The sequence below is a fragment of the Chenopodium album genome, chromosome 17, assembly GCF_948465745.1.
Source record: "Chenopodium album chromosome 17, dcCheAlbu1.1, whole genome shotgun sequence".
In the NCBI taxonomy this organism is placed as follows: domain Eukaryota; kingdom Viridiplantae; phylum Streptophyta; class Magnoliopsida; order Caryophyllales; family Amaranthaceae; genus Chenopodium; species Chenopodium album.
In genome coordinates this window covers 9389787-9413391 of record NC_137850.1, presented here as the reverse complement: position 1 = coordinate 9413391, position 23605 = coordinate 9389787, and the positions used below count along the sequence as shown (strand labels likewise).

The 23605-nt window shown below is 34.7% G+C and overlaps 1 protein-coding gene across 3 annotated transcripts; it reads left to right on the top strand.

Moving 5' to 3' along the window:
- Positions 1 to 1662: 1662 nt before the first annotated feature.
- On the top strand, positions 1663 to 23605 carry LOC145589477 (tRNA ligase 1-like). 3 transcript variants are annotated; one of them, XM_081646057.1, is made up of 27 exons: positions 1663 to 2034; positions 3505 to 3942; positions 5224 to 5274; positions 5404 to 5486; positions 5811 to 5910; positions 6103 to 6181; positions 6546 to 6669; positions 8139 to 8245; positions 8830 to 8958; positions 10287 to 10351; positions 10439 to 10603; positions 10926 to 11086; positions 11172 to 11203; positions 12094 to 12266; positions 12492 to 12571; positions 13717 to 13782; positions 13927 to 14147; positions 14698 to 14805; positions 14954 to 15051; positions 15891 to 15951; positions 17088 to 17164; positions 17254 to 17325; positions 17589 to 17665; positions 20580 to 20660; positions 21027 to 21129; positions 21996 to 22154; positions 22941 to 23605. In XM_081646057.1, exons 1-27 carry the CDS (start codon positions 1888 to 1890, stop codon positions 23331 to 23333), a joined length of 3450 nt encoding a protein of 1149 aa, XP_081502183.1. In that variant the 5' UTR covers positions 1663 to 1887; the 3' UTR covers positions 23334 to 23605. The 3 variants fall into 3 exon arrangements, with proteins under 3 accessions (XP_081502183.1, XP_081502182.1, XP_081502184.1); XM_081646056.1 differs by having other exon boundaries at positions 13867 to 14147; positions 22941 to 23604; XM_081646058.1 differs by lacking the exons at positions 1663 to 2034; positions 3505 to 3942; positions 5224 to 5274; positions 5404 to 5486 and adding an exon at positions 5525 to 5680 and having other exon boundaries at positions 13867 to 14147; positions 22941 to 23596.

Sequence of the window (23605 nt, the reverse complement as noted above, 5' to 3'; positions counted from 1 at the left end):
TTCACTATAGCAACCAACCCATATACTCACATCTTTGTTTATTCTTGCCCACCGACTTTTAATAGATCTTAAAGTTCTAGGGCGCATGGTGGATGGATTTTCTTCTCTAGCTTGATCATAAAGGGATTTTATGTTCCTCCACATTACCGCCAAACTTTGATCAGTTGCCGTCTCTGGATCTTCAACTGCACACTCTACCCAAGCCGAAACGAGGGCATCATCTTCTTTTGCACCCCATTTTTCTGCCCTTACATTAGTGTTGCTCCCGTGGGGACCTTGAACAACATCATCATCACCAACACCATCAGCATCATCATTGGCTTGTTGTTGAACCCTAGGATCATCGGGTGGGGTTAAGTTACTGCTTCTTTCTCCCTCGGGAGTTGCTGGACTGTTTTGAATTATTTGGTTCACACCATAATGTTGCGACATTGGGAACATAAAACCAGAAGGATAATTTTGGGGAATTTGTTGCAAATTTTGGTTTAAAAATTGTTTTGAGAATTGTTGGGTGTAATTTTGGTTTGGAAATTGATTTGGGAATTGTTGTACAAATTGTTGGTTTGGATGCGTTGGTTGGTTAGGAATGTTATAAAATAACATCCTTTGAGCATTTGGATTATAAGGGTTATTTGGATCAAAATGAAAATTACTTTGAAAATTTGGAGAATTGGAAGATTGGTTATTTGGATTATTTTGAGAGGAACCACTTCCGTAATTAGGATTATTAAGATCCATAATCACAAATTATTTTTATAATGAAAAAAAGAAGAGTGAAACTTTAAGGGTGAGAAACTATATCAATATTAGGCTCTATTTATAGATAAAATTATAATTATACCGTTGGTGAAATTATTTTTTGGAAATATGTTTAAATGAAGTGAGAAACTACCGTTGGAGCATTATAGCAATACAACTGTTAAAAATTAATATAGCCGTTGCATTCTACAGCAAACATCAAACACAAATAGCAAACATCAAACACAACTTGCAATATTCATGACAAGCGTCATGTGATAATTGGACCTAAAAAAAAAAAATCAGATTCTTTGGTTTAGAAAGTCAGCAACTCACGCTCATACTCAGTGCCGCTTCAGACGTTGCTACCTCATACTGTGAGTAAGTAATGAGTCAGATATTTCAATGGTAAGCTAACTCAAAAAAAGTGAGAGATAGTTCTGAGGAGGGTACTGACTCACCGTTGTACATGCTCTTAGGGTTTCTGATTTTTTTTTTTTTTTTTTTTTTTTTTTTTTTTTTTTTTTTTTGGAATTGATTAGTTTGGATAATTGCATTTCTGGTTTTTTGAAATTGATATTAAATAATTGCCTTGAATTTGTATATGTTCTATTCTAAGCTCACTATTAGGCCCCGTTCACTTCACCTTATTTTTGCTGAACTGAAATTATTTTTACTTAAACAAAATTATATTTACTAAACTTAAATTATTTTTAATGAACTGAAATTATTTTTGCTAAAGTGAAATTATTTTTACTGATTTTGTATTATAATTTTTCTTTAAGAAAACTAAATTTTAGTGAACTGAAATTATTTTTACTTAATATTATTTTTTTAAGGTGAAGTGAACAGGTTCAGTGTTTTAGCTATACTTTATTATCAAGTTACTGTGTATAATTAACTTGGATTTTTTCCTTAATAAATTTGTTTTCTCTTCATAAATTTGTTGATATTATATTTGGGTAATTAGCTTTTTCCTTAATGCTTTTCTTTTATTGTTGATGTTTTAGTTTGATTTGATTAATTTTGATGAACCCCTTTTGATTTTATTTTTGATTTGTTTTATTTTCAGTTCTTCCATCTCTTTCCTCAACTTCCAGAACCTTCTTGCATCATTCGTATTTCTTGCAGTTTATTTTGTGCTGTTGAATGTTGCAGAGGCTAGTTCTTCCATCTCTTTCCTCAACTTCCAGAACCTTCTTCTTCCTTCCGTATTCTCCTCGTTTTCTCTCTCCTCTAAGCAATCATCATCTTCATCATCTTTCTGCCTGTAATTCAACTATGCCGCGGAAAAAGGTAACTTCATTTTTTCTTACAAACTTTTATGGTATCATGAATTTGTATGCTGAATGTGGTTATTTGGGGACTGCACACCACCTGTTTGATAAAATGTTTCACAGACACTGTTTTGATTAACATCGTGATTGCTGAGTATGTAAACTTTGTATCATTTGATTCCTGTTGGGATGTTTGAACGATATCGGCATCGGTTTGTGGTTGGAGAGTACACTTTGGGTAATTGGTACTGTTCGTATTAATCTTTTGACTTTGTATATTGGCAGCAATTGCAAAAATCATTTTCGGGTTGAATTCATTTAATGCTATTTGTTAATTTGGAGATATATTTGAATGGTAACTAAAGTAAAACATTTCGTTTGTTCTTAATTGTTATCATTTATGTTTGATTAAGTTTTTTTAGCAATATACATTGAACTCAGACAATTCCATTGGTAAATATATAAATCAATTTCTGTTTTGTATAAACGCAATGTACTATAATCATATGTTCACGACTAATAAATATTTAATGGAAACCACTAAATTATTTCATTTAAGAAACAAAAACTATCTCAAGTTCTATATGCATTTCGTAGGGAGAGGAGATAGAAAGCTGCTTACATGAAACTCATCCTTCAAAGTGTTACTTAATTTCTCAAGCCACATTTTCACACTTTTAATTTTAAATCTTTTCATTGATTGAATTTGGGGCTTTGTCCCATTTTTTGGATGTATGGGAATTTTGGAGTAATGCAGTTTGAAGTAGGGCATTTGGAACGGACATGCCAAAATATTTTTTGTAGCATGAATGCAATTTATTGGGTATAGTTATTTTGGGGTGGTTTTGATGAGAGATTGCAATTATAATTGGGGAAAGGCTATCAAGTTTGAATAATGGCGGTTATGGTTGGGGTTTTGAGTGAGGGAATGGAAAAGTAGTGTGAAGAGTAATATGAAAATGCTGATGAGTCTGCAGAGGAGAGATAGTAGAGTTGAAAAGAGAAACCTGGAAATGAGGGATGAATGGTAGAAATGCAAAGTCTGGATTGATGGTCTTCAACTGGGCAATATCACCAAAATTCCCCTGTTTTTGGGGAAGATATTGTGGCTAATTTTGTAAATCCTCAATGTGTGTGTTAGAATAGCGTGATGTTTGCTCTTCATAGGCCTTCTTTCTCCCACCTATTTCCATAGGTGCATGCTGGATTGAGCTGGAGATGGTAGGAAGATGAAATGGATTAGTCCAAATAGGTTTGAATCTGAAAAAGAAATGCTTAATTATATTGAGAAGTGGGAGCAACTTTGTCTTTCTATATCTTTTTATCATAACTGCTGGCTGCTATGGATGTAATTACTGAAAATATTTCTTTAAATAAAGAGAAGTTTTGTGTGAATTTGTTAGGGTTCCTTGTTCCAGATAAAGATCTTTATGTTATGTTTTCATACTTGGATGATTGGTGTTGTTCTTTGTATTTGAAATCTGTGTAGGGAAGAGGTAAGGAGGAAAAGTGGAAAGTTAAGTCAGCTCCTGGTGGATCATCGTCATCAACGTTAGAGACAGAAGCTGTTATTGATGACTTCAGTGGGCTTAACATATTAGAACAAAGTGGGAAGACAAATGCTCCTATAAGTCCTGTTGCATCGGTCCGACATCAAAGTGCAGTGCCCGGACAGAAGGTGCTTTGGAAACCCAAATCTTATGGAACTTTGAGTGGTGTTACAACTGCCCCTGAAAATGAAGTTGCAAATGAAATCAAGGCAAAGGAAGTAGAATCAGCTTTAAGTGAGAAGAATAATGCTTCTTTGAGCACATTGTTCAGTGGGAAAATATTGGAGAATTTTACTGTTGACAGCTCCACTTGTTCGCATGCCCAAATTAGAGCTACCTTCTATCCGAAATTTGAAAATGAGAAGTCTGATCAGGAGGTGCAGTTTTTTTAAGTATTTCTTGTGAATTCTGTTTGAGTGGATTGTTCCTTACCCAATATTATGATAAGAAATATCTAATTATTCTTAATTTTGATGACTATTACTGGTGTAATTAAAGTTGGGATTTCCCATGCTTCTACAATGCTAGTTTTATGCCAAATGTAAGAATAGTGAGGGGATTTCATTCCTTTAGGCACTGTACCAGCCACAACTTTTACTAAATTTTAGACTTGGTGCAGAAGTCTGCCTTCCATATGGATTATGGACACTATTTTGTGTGTCTTGTTGGTAGTGGTAAATCTAGGTATATATATCTTGGATGCCAATTCCCAGCAATAAAGAGGAAGGCTCACATTTACTAAATAATTCTTTAGGAATTCTGCCTAACAGTTGAACTTTGATGATTAAACTAGCATTTCAATTGGTTTGGTAGAAGACAATTAAGAGGAGAAAGTAGCCTTATCTTGCCCCGCTTAAACTATATGGTAGATTCAGCCATTGAAGATTACTTTCTCATAAAAAATCTCTCGGATCATGTTGTGCCTTGAAGGCTTGAGTTATAGGCAACTAGGATCAATTTCTTTTACCAAAATAGCGGCTTTAAAAAGTTTGGTTATCTCCTATTATGTTGAGATAATCATGGTTTGTCTAATTATCAATATGTTGTGTAAGTTCATCCGCTTCTATTTCATAGGGTTTCCTTCTTTTAGGCTTTTAGCAATATCCTTCTGTAGTTTAATGTCAGCTTGCACTTATGCTACTCTGTGTTTCAAAAAGTTGATAATAAATTGATATCGGGAAAAAGCCAGGGGAACATAATTTATATCATTGCTTTGATTAGAAATATTATATCTATATATCTGTGTGGCTTTTTCTTTATATTTTTTAATGTATTTCCCTCGTAAAGAGTTTGACCTATATATGGCCCAATCAGAGTATCAGACCCTGTCACTTGTGGTATCCATATTGGTTTGTTGTGTGTATACTTGTAGGTCAGTTTTCCCACTTCTTCATTTTAAGTTATTTGTTATAGCAAGTTTTGCACCAATACATGGCCCAATCAGAGTATCAGACCCCGTCACTTGTGGTATCCATATTGGTTTGTTGTGTGTATACTTGTAGGTCAGTTTTCCCACTTCATTTTAAGCTATTTGTTATAGCAAGCTTTGCATAAAATAATGTGTAATAATGTATTTCTGTCTGTTTGCTATGTTGCAGGCACAATTTGCATACCTACTGCTAACTATTTGTTTGTTTTTTTGCTCTACTTGTATACAGATTAGAACGAGGATGATTGAAATGGTTTCCAATGGCCTTGCCACCATGGAAGTAAGGGATAAATTTTTACTTTATCAACTAATTATTATAAATGCTTTTGATTTTCTTACAGTACACAATGTAGTCATGGAGTAATTTAGTGTTTTGACCACTATAAGTTGATTTTTTAATCAAATGCAGGTATCCCTTAAACACTCCGGGTCCCTTTTTATGTACGCTGGGCATGAAGGTGGAGCATATGCAAAGAACAGCTTTGGAAATATGTATGGTTTCATGTTGCCTTGTGTTATCAATATGTCTCCTTTTTTCCCTATATAATATCTGATATTTTCCTCCATGCTTCTATTCTATAGTTTTATTTTATATTTTATATTTTACTATCAGTTCCTGTCTGTGAGATTATCTGTTTCAGAGTATATAAATATCCGATCTTGAATTACATTGAAGTCTGACAACTGTAAGCCTTGAATAATATTATCAATTTCTTATGCTTTGTACCTATTGTTAGTGCAGACCCTACTTTACAGTAATCATATCCCTCAGTTGGCTGTTTTAATTCCTTATACAAAGGTCTTTCCATGGTGCAGATACACTGCAGTTGGTGTTTTTGTTCTAGGTAGGACGTTTCGTGAGGCTTGGGGCAGTCAAGCAAGTAAAAAACAAGCAGAATTCAATGATTTTCTTGAGGTGAGCCTGCTATCTATAAATTGTTTGTGAAAACTTGTAAATTGAATTACCTTGATGTCATCCAGGTAAATGACAGGCAGACACCTGATAAGCTTAGTTTACAATTTATATAGTATACTGTATCAGTGGTTACCATCTTATCTTTTGAAGCTAGTTTACGTGACATTTTGTTTTCATTTTGTGGTCTGTTAGAGGAATCACATGTGCATATCAATGGAATTGGTAACCGCGGTCTTGGGTGATCATGGTCAGCGACCTCGAGAAGATTATGGTGAGATACATTGCTTTACACTCATATGTAATTGTCTCCATTTACTGTACTTTGTGGGTGCTTGCGTAGAATAGAGATGCTTTCTTAATTTAAATAGTAATTGTGCATCTGTCTGGTGTGGTCATAGGAAATTGGAAGACAATTGAAAGTTCTGATCCAAAAGGGTTGTTTCTTAAACTAGATAGTAAAAGTTCTTGAGTATTTTGTATTGATCAATCATTAATGATCAAAACATCTAATCAGTCCTTGCTTAAGGAAAAAAAAAAGAATTATTTAGTAAGTTAGTCCACTCTTTTATGACACCTTGATGCCAGTTCACAGTAATGCAGCAGCCCCTGACACCTCACTTAATGTTGCTTTGCAGTTGTTGTGACAGCTGTTACAGAATTGGGACTTGGTAAACCCAAATTTTATTCTACCCCTGAAATAATTGCTTTTTGTCGGAAATGGCGGCTTCCAACAAACCATGTTTGGCTGTTCTCTACAAGGTATTTAGTAAAGTTGTTTCCAGTTGTTTGATCTTTTTTATTGATAGCTTGTTGTAACAGTCTTCAGATGAAAGTTTCTGCCTGTATCTTTTGTATAACAGATGAAAGTTTCTGCTTGTATTTCTTTGTTTTTGGAACATTTGCACTATTTATGAAATAGGAAATTTTGAGGGGAGGATAGGTGTGTGGAGGGAGGAGGGATCCATTTTCTTTGATAGGATGATAGTTGTCTTGGTCAGGGTAAGTGATTTATTTTTAATCTCATTCTAATAAACCAAATACTTTTAACTGATGGATGTGGTCATGAATTCATGATCTCGGCTGTGTAACCTCTTTTGGGGGCTATGGGGATGGCTCTCATGGTCGCAGTAAGCTCAAAAGCCTAGTGATGCTACTAAGAGTTACTAATTTTTTCCATTGTTAGGTTTGAAATGACAAAGCACCTTGGTTTTTAAAATTTTTTTTGGCATCATTGTACTTTGTGTCACTACAAGTCAGTTGCTTCTTGCTTGCCTATAATATGAACCTGTTATATTACAGGATTTTATGTCATAATTATAGAAGTGTAAGGAAGCTTCAAGAGTGGCAAAGTGATGTGATCATGAAAGAGGTAGGGGAGGACCTAAAATACTTGGAGGAGGGTAATTGAGTGTAATATGTGCCTTTTGGGATTGAGGAATGGAGGAAGAATATCTACGCTTAGGACATCACATGACTCTTAAAAGTCTTAATTATAAACTTTTTTTTTTTTCCTTTTTACCTAATGTGTGTTGCAAACTCTATTTATTTTCCTATCTTTTACTTGCTTGTTTTTCCTCTCTTTTATCTCCCTTTAACCCTCATTTATAAAACTTTCTCATTATTTTTTTCTTATGATCTCTTTTTGATTTTCAGTTCAGATTGCACTCACATTTTTTTAAAATTTTTTTTTTCTGTTTTTTCGTCAACTTTTTAATATTGTCTCTTTATCTTCTCTATTCCAATATTTTGTGGACAGTTCTTTATGATGATTCATGTTAGGTGACTTCTAATCATTTTGCTAAGGCTTGTTGCTGTTTGTTGTATAGACATGTATCCTTGTGCCTAGGCACTGAAGCTAAGGCTTTAGGGGTTGAGCGCCTTTATTGGTCTAGAGAAGTCAGTTTAAAATAGGGGCACAACACCCTTATATACACCAAATAATTTTTCTTAATTGTGCGTCACTTTAATGAAGTGCGCGCCTTCTGCCACTGATCCTTGTATCTGCATGACACAGTGATCTATTTCATAACAATTGATGTATAGGCCTCTTTTCTTTGAAGTTAGTAGTTATATCTGCCTTAAAATTTCCTCCGCTTTCTCTCTTTCTACAATACAGAATGTTTGAAAAATTAGTCGTTTCCACAAGAAGATAGTATATTATTATCCTGGACTTTGTAATAGGTAGCTTTATTCTTATTTCATTTTTCATGATGAAAATGTATCTGCAGGAAGTCAGTGACATCGTTTTTTGCGGCATTTGATGCTTTATGTGAAGAAGGAACCGCAACATCTGTGTGCAAGGCATTGGATGAAGTAGCAGATATCTCTATACCAGGTGGCTCATAAAATAATAAAATAAAGAAATACTGCCTATCTTATCTTAGTCAATATTAAGTTGGGTGGGTGTAAGAAAATGGTATAAAAAGTAAGAGTGGGTGGAAAGGTCTAATAAATATTGTGGGGGATAAGGATGGTAAGGCAGATAACGAGGTTTGCCAAAAATAGAATTAAACAAAGTATGTGTACTTTTAAGAATCAGACTAAAACAAAAGGTGTAAAGAAAGGAGGTGGTACATTAATTGGCTATTTTTTTAAAAAAATTTTTGTAACTAGAAAGCATAAAACTGCATGAGATAAACACTTATGTAGAAGGCTATAGATTAATAGTAGAAATGTGCACGTGCGCGGGGGGTTGGGGGGGGGGGGGGTTGCTGTAAACAGTTATGATAGTGATCTTATTTGTGGATACATTGTTTGTAAAAAAAAAAAGGTAGGATTAGTTTGATTGGAGTCATAATCTTGAGTAGTGGTTGCTGGTATCATGTGGGGGATGGACTTGTGCATTGCGTCATTGCCCATTCTCTGTGATGGAGAATGAGTAATAGAATGGAAGTTGATTTTATGTCTTTCTTTTTTTAGGAACAAAGGATCATACAGAGGTGCAAGGTGAAATTCTTGAAGGCCTAGTTGCTCGTATTGTAAGCCCGGATAGCTCAAAACATTTGCATGAGGTTTTGAGGGACTGTTCTCCTCCACCAGTAGAAGGGGGTATGATCTATGCTGCACTAAACTTTGTATTTGTGAGTTGAAGTTATACTTCTGTTACTGGAAGCTTTCTTCTTCTTTTTTAATATATATATATATATATATATATATATATATATATATATATATATATATATATATATATATATATATATATATTTGTTTTTAAATTTTTTTTATAATTTTTTTTAATGAATACCACAGATATGCAAACAATTAAGCTGATGTTGTAATGAATTTTGTTTGTGGCACATAGCTTCTTGTGGCATTTGCAAAGCTGGGATTTTTCATGTTATGCAGTTAAATAGAGTTAAAACAATGCTTCACGTGTTGCTTTCTGTTTACTAAATGTTGCAGTATTGGATGTAAATTTACTAGGCAAGCCTTGTGCGATCCATGGTTTTACCCAATTAGCTTCATGGCCTGTTTGAGGATGTGTAATTCTTGTCAAATGCCGAATTTGGCTCAAATTAAGCTGTGTGTCTATCTAGTGCTGGATTTGGCTCAAATTGAATTATAGAGAAGAGCGAAGAAATATCTAGAGATTTGAGGGAAGCTAGAGTGTACCCTTGTTAATGCACGGGATATAAGAGAAAGTTATGTTGTTTTCCTCTATTGGATATGTAGATGCCCTAGACGGATTTTATGAGGAGTAATTTTGAATTTTTTTAAAAAGGGAGCCAATAGAATTGCAAGGATTGGGTTTGAAAGCATGTGGTTTAAAGTTGGTAATTTGACTCTTAATAAGCTGATATTATAGGAGACATTTGAAATTAAGGGGTATTATTTTTTTGCTGATGTACCTATTTTTCATCTTGAGGTGTTTTTCTATGATGTACCCACTTCTACTTTATATTAGTTTTGGCACACACATTTTACCATCTTGCACACCTCACCGTTTTTACACCTTTCCACTCACGTGATTGTAGGAGTTCTCTCTCTCTCTCCCTTTTTTTTTTGGGTGGCTGAATTATCATACTTGTGCTATATTGTTGAATTAGATCTATTGAGTATTGATAGTTGAAAGAGAGTGTAGTGCCCACACAAAATAGAAACAAAATTTGATAAGCCAGATACTTGACTTTTCCTCTGAAAAAGAGACTTATATTGTGTTGTTTGATAGAAAAAAAAAAAAAAAAGTAATTTGATCCCAATTTTTATCATGCATGTAAAATATTTTTTTATAAGCTATGGTTGAAATTTGAGTACTATTCTGTTTGCCCATTTGCTTGATGTTTTCTTTTTCATATATTTTCTTTCTTATGGGAATATCAAGTGTATTAGGTGAAGTTTTAGTTTAAGTCTTAATGATTTTTTTCCCCGATTCGCAGCTAAGCTAGATTTAGGACCAACATTAAGGGAAGTTTGTGCGAAGAATAGAGCTGATGAGAAGCAGGTGATGTGACTTATTCGTTGTACAGCTTGTTGCAATCGGACTTTTTCTTTATTTGCTTATTCATTGGTCTTGGAAATTGTTGTGCAGCAAATCAGAGCTCTTCTGGATGAAGTTGGTTCCTCCTTTTGCCACAGTTTTGTTGATTGGCTGGGAAAAGGGGAAGGTGGTGATCATTCCCGGAATGCTGATAGATCTGTTATCACAAAGTTTTTGCAAGCTCATCCAGCAGATTATTCAACTAGAAAGCTGCAGGTTTGACATGATAATTTGCAATGTATTCTTTTGATAGATTTGTTTATTGTCGTTTGTATTAGTCTCACCTGCGATACTCAAACTGTGGATTTAGTTTTGTGGCACCTAATCAATTAATTGAGTGCTTTCTGCCAGTCATATATCAAGTTGTTGATTGCTTCTTCTTCATTTCCCTTGGTTGTCTGTTACTCTGTCTGTCTTGGTTCTTCTATGGTGTTGGTTCTATTATTCAGTTTCCTTTTTCCCCATATTATAGTGCTTGAATAGCCTGAGTAATTCATCACTGATTGTGCTTGTCTGCCATTCCATTTACTGCTTACAGGAAATGATCCGTCTTATGAGAGAAAAAAGATTCTCTGCAGCCTTCAAATGTTACTATAACTTTCACAAAGCTGATACCATATCAAGTGACAATATACATTTCAAGATGGTCATTCATGTTCACAGTGATTCTGTGTTTAAGCGATACCAGAAAGAAATGAGGTGTTTATCCTTAACTTTTACGTATGTTATCTTATGGCACTGCGATGCTTGTATGTCCTAACATAAAGGATGTTTGTGTCTTCAGGCGCAATCCTGGCTTATGGCCATTATATAGAGGTAAGTTTTTATCTGTTTTGAATTTGAATGTATTATTGATTTGATAGGTTTTTTAGTTGTTTGGTTTTGCATTTTGGGTAGAGGTATAAAGAAACACATACTCGTGAATACTAAACAGTCAGTAATTAATGCAGTTAAACGGTTTTGAAACACATACTCCATAACTAATTACTCCCTCTGTCCCTATTTTTTTGCCCCACTTGACTTTTTACGGTCTCCAAAACGCATCTTAAAACATATTTAACTCCATTTCTATATGCATAAAAATTATAAATTATAAAAACTTGATATTAATTAAATATATAGTGAGACGAATTTAACAAGACCCCACTTGACTATATTATCTCTTATATATTAACGAGAATTCACGGTAAAAAATTTTAAAATTTGACCCAATTATTTGCAATAGGGCAAATTGGAAAAGCATCTTCTAATATATGTAGAATTAATTTTATTTTATTTTATTTTTTTTTGGTGGGACACTTACAATTCAATAGAAATTTCGTGTATGATCGATTGATGTATATATTTTCTAATATCATGTTAAATCTATTCATACTTTTAATAAAAAAAAAATATATCACAACCATTTTTTTTTTTATCTATCTATGCATTATACTAACTTTTGTTGGTTGTAATGCTGATGTAGGGGAATTAGAATGTTAGCCATAATTTTGATATATTTTTTTAATTTTTATTTTTTTATTACATTTGTCATGTTTGTGTGCGAAATGTTGATGTTGCTCGATTTTGGCTTTTCTTTCATATTTAGATTCTTTCTTGGATTAGATTATACATAATTTATCAAGAATAAAATGTTCACCATTTAAGATTTGTATCATTGAATTGAGCATCTCTATTGGAAGGTCTGAAAATAATTTGGTTTTCAGGTTTTTTTGTTGACATAAACTTATTCAAAGGAAGCAAGCATAAAGCTGCTGACAATGGGAAAGAAATGAGTGACGACAACAATGTGAATGTTAGTAGTGATGCATCTGAAGCAGATTCACTAGCCGACGAGGATGCTAACTTAATGGTTAAATTGAAATTTCTCACATACAAGGTAGGTGAACATGTCTTGATTGGTTAGGCTTCTTTCACATGCATGTGCACCTGGAAGTTTGATGTTGTGGGTGTTGTTTATTCACCTCATACTTTGCAAGTTTGCATCAACATTTAAATGCTATGAAGATGCTCGGTTTTAATATGGTATATTGATGTCCTTTGATTATCAAATGATTGGTCTCTGGTTTTTGTGGGACCTTTCTTTGTTTATTGTCTGTTGCAGTTGCGAACTTTCTTGATCCGAAATGGTTTATCAATCCTTTTCAAAGATGGTCCTGCTGCTTACAAGGCATATTATTTGAGGTTAGCTACCTTTCAATATTGTTTGTACGAGACTTGAGGATAAAAAGAGAAATGATACGATACTATGGCTTAGAATCCTCAAGACATTAATTTTAGCTATGACAGTATGACACCTTACCTCTAGTGTTGGTTGAATCGTCAAGGTTACCATTAGTTGAAATTTAGTTTCTTGAAAAGACCAAGGCTGACTTGAGCATGTATTTAGAAAACTTTTTCTCATTGTGGTCATTTTCTGTCTTTGTGTTACCATATCTTTTCTCTATGCTCTTTCCTTTAAAGCTCCTCCATCTAAAACAAAACTATCAGGGTAATAGCTGAACCATCTCTCTGAGGTGGTGAGACATTATTTCTTTGTTTAAACCTTTAATAACTTGCATAAGTTAATGCCATCAAGATGTATGCTTGTCAATTGACCTAGTTTTGTACTTGTTAGTTGAGTAATGTAGAGAATTTTTGAGAGCCTCATGGATAAGGTATTGTCAATTCCGATATATTCTAAAATAGCTCATTTGTTGTTTTTTGGGGGATGGGGTTGGTCAGACTGCCGAAGAACTAGTATTCTAATTAAACAACCACTAAAACCATCATTTGCATAATGTATCTTGTCACTAGAAGAGTATGAGTGGCTGAAATGTACCACTTCTCCCCCAAGTCATGAACGGTCACAATTCTCGGAGCATCAAAGTATTTTACCGATGATAATGTTGCCATTAAACGTTTATCTGCAATGTCCTACCATGTATGAGTGATCACTGTGTGCCACCTACTTGCTGGCTCTTTTTGGCCTTATCCATGTGATTGGAATATGTTTTGGTCACTCTGCATGGCCTTTGGATTACTTTTCCTTTTCAAGGTCACATTAGATGGCTGTAGAAATTGCTTTATAAGACATGTTTTATAGTTGTTTGGTAATTATGGCTTGAGGAGAAGGCTAGTGTTCTGAATGATGGATGTTGCCTGGTCTTAATGGGTAATGGTGGTGTCTTGTCTGCCTTATGATCTAGGAGTTTTATGTCTAATACATGTAATGGAAAAGCAGTAGAACTGTGAGTTTGTGATCTTTTTTATATATCAAAGGTATGATATAATGACTAGCTTTTATGGTGAACTATTGCCTTTCTTGATAAGAAATATTTGTATGGCAGACAAATGAAAATCTGGGGCACCTCTGCAGCAAAGCAAAAGGAATTAAGCAAGATGCTGGATGAATGGTAGTGCTGCCATTACTGGAAATATTATTATTGTTTCTGTTTTTGTGGCTGCATTTGATATGTAATGCGGTGCTATCTTGAAAGGGCTGTCTATATAAGACGGAAGTGTGGTCACAAGCAGCTGAAGTCTAATGTTTATCTCAGTGAGGCTGAATCTTTTCTTGAACAATATGCGAAAAGGAGCCCTGCAAATCGAACACTCATAGGTGCGGCTGGAAATTTGGTGAGATCTGAAGATTTCTTGGCCATTGCTGGTGATATGGATGAAGAGGGTGACCTTGAAAGAGAACGTGAGATAGAACCTATTTCACCATCTCCTACTAAAGAAGTTATAAGAAAAGAAGGCCTTATAGTGTTCTTTCCAGGTTTCTACCTCTTCTCTACACAAAATAATTAGTGGCTTATGCCCCACAATATATTTACCATTTACTACGATATAGAAAATTGATTAAGATTTAGGAGTGAAAGAAAAGTATTGTATGATTGTAGTACAATGTCCTTTCATAAATTTATGTGGAAGAGCATCAATTCCTTCATTACATCTCTCTTACTGTATTAACAATTAGTAGAATTAAGATTTACCATCACAAGATTCACATTTTACAATCCATGTAAAGTTCCAACCCTTCTAATTGTTATCCTTTCTAGTCTGCTGGAAAGAGAACTTATCTAACCAATTACCCAATTAATCCCATAATTTCAAGCAATTGTTTGACATTTTTTTACTGGTTTAAGATATGCTGGGATTCATATATTTATTCTGATTAGGTGAATTATAGTTTTTCGGTAATGTGAATATAGTCAAATTTATATGCTACATTGCTTTCTAATAGGTATTGATTTCTTCCATGATCTTTTCAGTGATGACTAATGTTGCTTTTCTCATTTTTATTTTTACTTAATTTTTTCTTGCAGGAATACCAGGCTGTGCTAAGTCTGCACTTTGCAGGGAGCTGCTGAATGATCCGAGCGCTTTTGGAGAGGGTCGTCATGTCCAAAGTTTGATGGGCGATCTTACAAAAGGCATACTATTCTAACTATCTGTTGCATCCAATAGCGTAAATATATTATGCCATCGAGTTCAATATTGATATGTCAATTTCACTGCCTCTTAAGTCTTTATGATTTTGGTTGTATTCGAATAGTTGGTGAATGAATAGTGTATTTGCAGGACGGTACTGGCAGAAAGTTGCTGAAGAGTGCAAAAGGAAGTCTGATTGCATTATGCTTGCAGACAAAAATGCACCAAATGAGGAAGTATGGAAGCAGGTAAGCACAAGTTTCATGGATAGTGTCCATTCCCTGTGAGGATGGCATCTCTTTTTTCTTTCATAATTTTTTTTTTTTTGTTAAATATTTGCAATTTACTACTCCCTCCGTTCCCTAAAGTTCAACTTTTCTTTCTGTTTTGGGGCGCTTCAAAAGTTCAATTCACTTTTAATTTATTCCATTATAGGAAAAACCCTTTTACTACCTTACCTCTCTTACTGAAAGCCTGTTTACACCTTTCCACTCACTCTCGAAGTTTCTCTTACTTTTATCCATCTTTTTCTTACACCCACTTACTTTTAACAAACATTTTTAAAAAAGGAGTGTACAATGAGTTGAACTTTCAAAAATTAAGGGTTTAATTGATTTTTGATATTTAAACGTTATCATAAAACTTGTATTATCTTGTTGTTGTGAGATAACGTTTGAGCCTTCTCACAAGTTACCTTTGAGCTGTTCATACTTCCTTAGAATCTAAAGTAATTCGTAAGCAGACTTGTGACTTGTGGTAGAAACATAAATATAAAATATTATACCTATGTGTTTGTGTGTGTGTGGATTACTTGTATTTTACCAGCAAATATGTGTGTGTGTGCATTGCTTGGATGTTGCTGATCTTTTTGGTCCTTTCCTATTGTTGTTAATATCTTGTTTTAGTAATTTTGTTTGTCATCCAGATTTTTTTTTTCAAGTGGGCATGTTTGCATCTGCTTGTCTGTCATATGTATTACCTGTGTTGCCAATGTACTGAATTCAAATGCCGTCCATTGTACTAGATCAATGGATTTTTGATGATTAGAATAGGTTGAGTGGATTTGAATGTTGCTCCTATATTGCAGATTGAGGAAATGTGCCGAAAAAGCAGGGCATCTGCCATTCCAGTTGTACCTGATTCTGAAGGTATCTTTGACTTCATCTCTTTGTAATCTGTCTACTGTAAATGTGGAATAATGATGCTAGGTCTCTGCCAAATAATATGTATGGCTGTATTGGACTTCAGTCAATCCTGCAGAATCCTTATCCAACCTTGTTAATTAGTTTTGATCCCCAGTACAGTTCAAGTCCAACATAGGTTTCATATTCATTGCTTGTGATCTGAGTGAACCTCCACAACATATATGTTTCACCCTATCTGATACAATTGTTGCATGTTGTATAGACACGACTATTTATAAACCTATTTTGATCTGAGAATTTGACATTAGCCACTTCCGTGAAAATTCGAAACAATAGATACAAAACACCAAGTCATGATTCCTGAAGCACAATGCTTAAGTAGAATATGGCTGTTAGCTATTCAACATAAACTTTGTGATTCATAACGCTGAAAAGAAAATGTCCATTACACTCCACAATTGTCTTCTTAAATTTTTATGTGAATGCATAGTCTCTGGTGCATGCTCTCACAAAGTCACAATTTGGAGAGCTATATTGCTTTCACCGCTTTCTCTTTGAAATTTAAACCGACTCTGCTTTAAGTGTTCATTAAGAGTTGTCTCAAGTTGTGAGAACCATGGCTTGGTATGCTGAGTGGATATATCATTCCTTCAGAAGCTCTTTTACGAGTGTATATTTATGAAGTGTGAGTTATAACTCTTTTTGTGCCCTCATGTTTGCTGTTGGTCCTGTACTTTCATAAGTCTTCTTCCTTGACTTTATTATACTCCCTCCGTTTTTTTTTATAAATGCATCACTTGAGAATTTGCACTATTCATATGTTACATTTGACTTAATTTTTTCACTACTATATAATTTATAAACATGGTCATGTAATATATTGTTGGATTTGTTACAATGTCTACTATCATAATATAATTTTGTTATAATTTTTACCAATATCTAGTTAAAGATATTAATGGTCAAAGTTGTATCTCGACAAGTGTGAAAACTCAAGTGATGCATTTAAAAAAAAAACAGAGGGAGTATGTTTTATACTTTTATTTACAGCGTTAGTTTATGACATTCTACAGTAAAGTTTCTCTGTTTACCATTTTCCTGGATTGATGTAACTTAATGGTGGGTTTCCTGTTGTGCAGGCACTGATTCAAATCCTTTTTGTTTGGATGCATTATCTGTTTTTATGCTACGCGTGCTTCAACGAGTAAATCATCCGGTACTGCTTTTTTTCAATCTTATTTGGATGAGGTTATTTATCAAATTAACTCATACTAAAGATTATTTCTTGTTTTCTATGTGGGGCAGGGAAACCTTGACAAGGCATCTCCAAATGCCGGTTATGTATTGCTTATGTTTTACCACCTATATGAGGGCAAGGTATGATAGTGTCACCTGTCTTGAAATGATCTTCAAGTTCATGCATTTACATGTGTCAATTGGATTATCCAAAATTCACATTACCTATTTGTTTAAACATTTGTCACTGTAACTATGATCTCCTTCCATCCACCTTCCCCAAATACCAATATGCAGCAAAGTAGGAGAATCTGATTGGCTTGGAGTTGCGAAATTACTTGATTCCAGTGTAGCTACTTTAAGAATGTCCTAATTATTTTACTATTTTGATCTTTTCTCCCTAGAGCCGTAAAGAGTTTGAAGCTGAATTAATTGAACGCTTTGGTTCAGTTGTGAAGATGCCTTTGCTCAAAGCTGAAAGGTTTGTGTCTTCCTAAAATGGAAAATCTTTGTTTATTACTATTTTTTCTTTCCTAACTCAGAAATCTCTATGTTTGCAAAAAGAGAGTTCTAGATGTTCTTTTGTGCTCTGGTTCTTCTTTAACATATGCAGAGGCCTTTTTAAGTCTGACTTGTAAATGGGCATACGCCACTGTCTTCTTCTCTACCTCACCATATAAGCCACTAGCAAATGATGCTGTCTATTTAGGATAAGACCAACAATGACATCTGGGTGTTCGTCTTCACTGGGCTTAGGGAGCTCAGTGAATTTTTAGTCATAGAACATCTCTGGACTCCTGCAATTAGGAATAGACTGTCCTTGATTGCCTAACTTAAAGCTCATTTTACTTGGATATTCTCTATGTATGTGTTTAACGATGAGAGGAAAATGTTTCTATCAATTGTACTACCTCCGTTACACAATAGTTTCAATGTTTATATGCTCATAAACCAATGAATTGGGTAAATAGATGAGATTGGACAAGTATTAAAGTGCCCCATGTGCATCATTCTAATTTTACTGCTCTGCTTCAGGGTACACTTTAACTGCGTAAATTAAATGGGAGTAATTAACTGTTTAGGGGTTGTTTGAAGTTTTAAAAATTGCTTTATAAATTTAAGTGGGATAAGGGTACTTGTGGCATTTGACCTAAAATTTTACTAAAGAAGCAAACAGTGCATCTATTGTGAAATGATGAAGGTAGTATAAACTACAGATCAGAGACCCAGGAGTCTCCCAAGATATTCAATTGGAATAAGTGATGCCCCTGTGCTTGCTGTCAAGATGGTTGCAGCAATGATGAATGGACAGGAAGGGTCTACAACATTTTATTGCTGGAAAATCCAAGGAGATGATGCCAGCATGTATCTCAGTTTTAAAACCTTTTTAAATGATGTGATGTTGGTGAGGCTAAATTTACAACTTCATTTGGTGGTAAACACAACCATATTTCTCGTTTTAGAAGATTTGGTATTCTATCATTTCAAACCCTCTCTACTTCCCTCTCTTGTTTCTTACTTTTGTGGATGAAAATTTTAACCTAACACTCTGCAAAAGAATGAGAAGGGGGAAAAATACATTTATAGAAGAGTGAGAATAGAGAGAAATAAAGAGACTGTAATTTGAAAATAGGAGTGAAAAGAGAGTATTTATGAGATAGAAAGGAGAATAGGAGAGAGAATGTGAGGTACAATATGTCAGTAGGAGTAAAGGGCGCGAATGCACGACACCTGTTAAAGCCGCCTTAAAGGAGTAAATGAGTGATATTTGTTTGGGTTTTTCAATTTTTTATGACTACTCTTCACATTTTGGAACAGATATCCGATATCTGATTCCTGGTTACTTCGAATATCAGATTATTCGATTTTAAAAATTTCACTATCCGAACTTAAATTGATTTCGAATCGGATATTCATAATTTTTGGACCGGATGTGGATTTTTTTTCGGATATATGGATAGCTTTGCTAAGCCCTAATTATGATTTTGGATTTTTTTTTTTTAAAAAAAAAAAATTAATTATAATGAAAAACTAAATAAATACCCCTCCCCCACCGATCCCTTTCTCTCTCTCCCCTCCTATTGTTGCCTCTTCTCCTTTTTTCTTTTTGCTACGAGTTTCAAGGTGGGGGCCTTTTTTTCGGGTGTGTGTTGGGTTGATTCAGGGTGGGTTTCGGTGGTTAAGGATGGATTTCAGTGGTTAGGGTTATGTTTTGGAGTGGATGGGCTGAGTTGTGGTATTTAGGGTTACATGCATAGTGTTCAAGTGGGTTTCGGGGTGACTGGGATGGATTTTAGGGTGGGTCTGTAGGCTTGGGCTGGTCTCGGCCAGCAGGCAGGGGTGTGGTCTGTAATGGTCGGCCTTTAGGCGGGGGTAGTTGTGGTCTGGCAGTGTGGGGGCTGTGTGTGGTGGGGAGGGTATTTCTTATTTAAAATAATAATTTCAATTAAATTTTAAAAAAATGCTAGGAATTGGATGAACTCAGGCAAGGATTTCTGTAATGACAGCAATTAGAGTAAGGTTGAGGATAAATTGTATTGAATTGATCAACGTAACCACTCAATACCCCTTTTGTTCGAGAGGAAAGGAGCTCTCCCTCTACGCAAATGCTTAATAATACTCTTTTTGATGATTATTACAGCAGAGGCCACTTAAATACGACTAGTTTTCCCTCACATCCCACTAACAGAAAAGATTCCCCATAACAAACTTTTCTAACAGAACTTGACACCTCAGCTCCTCACCTTTCAATTGAATTTGGTGCCCTTGCCCTGCTTCCTCGCATAAGTGAAGGTGCATTCGTTGCAAAATTTTTAAAAGTAACCAATGTTATTATGACGTGTTTATTAACCTATACAACCAGTTACCCCCTCACATTAACAGCTTAATTTGAAAATATAAATTTACTCTTTAACTCTTAGTTAATCAAAAGGGTTGACTCATTTTCCTTTTTAATATTCAAGAACCAAAAGCTTCTATGAACGATTGAATTTACAAATTAAAAAACTTTAGAAAAGAAACACGCTGACTATAAAAGTATGAAGAAAGTTCAAGCTAAGATTTTTTTGTGCAAAGGATATTCTAAAATATTTACTGGTCTTCCAGTGCTGCATACCCATGTCACGGCGTTTTCAGGCATGAAACAACCTTTCTTGAGGCCTATTCAAATTCTTATGCAAATCCCCATATCAAAGGTGAACTTAGTTCGAATCTTGTTGGCTTCCTAACCTCTCACAACTCAAAATAAATAAGGCTATCAACAAATGCTCCATTTAACACAAACCAATATGAATTTTGAATGGTATATCATTCATGAAGCTGGTGTTATTTGTTTTATGGTATGAATTTTTTTAGGGGCACAGTATATGACTATTTGTGAATTTTTTATTACTTAGGGCTTCTCTACCTGATCCTGTGAAATCCGTGCTGGAGGAAGGGATCAACCTATACAAGCTACATACAAAGCGGCATGGAAGGTTTGTGTTTGATGTGATATGTTATATTGTTTTGTGCTCGCAATATTCAAATCAGACCATGGCTTGCCATGTGATGTCTTATTAGAATTATGATTTTTCAAGTACAAATTCTTTTCGGTTAATAGGATTTTTGTGATCATATCTAAATGAAATTTCAGTTCATTGATGGTTTCTTTACACATTAGTAAGGGATTAAATGATCTATGTCATCGAATAACAGAAATTGAACTTTTTGCTACAGAATTCGTTTATGAAAAAATAAATGAAAGAAAAGCGATGAATTGATCTCCTGAACTCATAAAGCTCTATTTAGTTTTTCCCTTTTGGTTGAGATGTCTTAGATTTTGAGCTGTTATTAAAATGCAGAATGGACTCGACTAAAGGCTCCTATGCAAAAGATTGGGCAAATTGGGAAAGGCATATGCGAGAGACTTTATTGTGCAATTCTGAATACCTCAACTCTATTCAGGTAAACTTTTTCTTTTATTTTTGGTTGCTATTTGTTGTAAGAAATTGGAATTTTTAGTAACATCATCTTGAGTTTTTATCATTCCAGGCTTCTCTCTGGGTTTATATTGCCTTTTACTGTAGTATTGATTGATAAATTAGGCCTTTGAATTTTGATATCACCTGTTGAAGGACATAGATTAGTGCATTACATGCTGTTTAAACAACTTTTCTAAACAGTTGTAATTGAGAGGAACTGAGGGAATAGTTATAATATATTATAAATACCTGTAGGGTGCTGTTAGAGAATTTTTTAGTCAAAATATAGTGGTTTCTGAAATTGTTAACAAACGAAATTATATCTTTGTGTGTGCGTTGGCAGGGACGCGGGGGGGGGGGGGGGGTGAGGGGGTACGGTGAGGTTTCACGGTGGGAAGTTGGGATAAAGGGGTGGGGTTTTGCCGTTTCAAAGATGGGGTGCGGTGGGGTTTGGTTCAGGGTTGGACCATGCAGTGGGTGCGTGGAGGAGTTCGAGTCAGTGTGTTTTGATGATTACAAAGGTTACTAACTGTAAGATTAACAATTCACTATATAATATCTTCTAGTAGTCCCTCACTCCCAAGTAAAGGCTAACATTGCCTCTTTTTTCGCAAATCCTATGAACGGAAACATTCATGATGTATAGACTTTAGGTCTGGAATAAATTATTATGTCATTTGATTAAGGGTTTTTTTTTTTTTTTTTTTTTTTTTTTTTTTTTTTCAAATTACAGCAGAATGTTCTGAAACATTAGGTGCTGAATTGCAGTTGAAGATTAATGTTTAAGGTCACTATTATTTGCTTGTACTAATTCCAAAATTGGCTGAGAACTGTATTTGTATTTTACAGGTTCCATTCGAGAGTGCTGTGAACAGTGTCTTGGAGCAATTAAAAACAATTGCAAAAGGTGATTATATAACTCCTAGTTCTGAAAAGAGAAGGCTTGGAGCAATTGTCTATGCTGGTGTCAGTTTGCCTGTTACTGAAATACGCCATCTTCTTAGTTATGTAAGTGTTTCCAAATCATTCAATATTTATTATGGATCTGATGCTTGCATTGCATATTAGTCTCAACTTCAATTATTACATTTGCTATCTATTGACTAGTTAGGCTTCTTACAGTCGTTTCAAACATATTTGCCTTTTCTTTGAAGCCCTTGAATCAGTATTGAGGAACTTAAATCCAATGAGAAAGATGTCATGGGACTACGCCTTTTTGTTTCCTCCCTTTATTCCTTTTTAAGCTTTATGGATAGTTATTTGATGTGGACTTTATTTCAGAACCCACGCTGGAATTTACTCTTGTATTACCTATGACAACATTTCTAAGATTTGATTCTTGGTGCTCATACTGTTAGTCGTGTCTCACGAATCTGTCAACCTCCTTTCTTCGGTATAGTTGATCCTGTTTTCTGCATTTAATTTTGGGAATCTAATATTTTTTGAAGATGCCAGTGACATGTTCCCATCATACAATGGATACAGTTCAATGATTGTTAACGTTTTATGATAATATTTTCATGTTTTTGACCATATATTCATATAACCAGCGACTTTATAACCCAAACCTGTTGACCCTCCATAATTGTGGTACCAAAAGCAGTTAGCGGTAATTCAAAGGTAGGGGAGTGTCCTTATTTACCTACCTACCTAAACTGGAGGGGCTAACTTGTATTTTTCTGAATTTGTAGTTATCATGTATGACCCTAATATTTAGTACTCAATATTTGGAGGCTCATTTCTGGCTTTATCTTGTATATTGATATTTGCAATTTGTTTTTGCCTCATCTGCAGATTGTTGATTACAACTCCAAGGTTGAACCTTTTTTTAGTGACAAGAATTTGGAAGTCAACCTCCGGAAGGCTCATGTTACTCTTGCTCATAAGAGAAGTCATGGTGTCATAGCAGTGGCTAACTTTGGTCAATTTCTTAACCGAAAAGTAGACGTCGAGTTGACTGCTTTGCTGATGTCTGATAATATGGCTGCCTTGGAGGCACGCATTGGCTCAGTGGATGGTGAAAAGATTGAATCCAAGAACGAATGGCCTCATGTTACCTTGTGGACAGCACCAGGAATTGCTGCCAAAGAAGCAAGTACTTTACCTCAGTTGGTGGCACAGGGGAAGGCATCTCGTATTGAAATTGATCCCCCTGTTGTTATAGTAGGCGAAGTGGATTTTTTTTAGTGTAGTTCTTTCTAATGTCCCTTGAGCCTTTGTAATTGATTTGTGCATTTGCGGCTAATAGATGTAGTAATGTTGAGTACTAGTTGAAAATTTTGGTAGGACATTGTTAGAGTTTCGCGGTACTCTTGGTTAAATAAAAGGAAAAATATTATTGAAGAATATCTGTTCTTGCTTCAATATGTCCATGTTCTAATTGATACTGAAGTTGGTAAATTCTGCTGACTTTCTTGAACTCCTATGGTAGGTTGTAAATGTTGGCATACAGAGTAGCG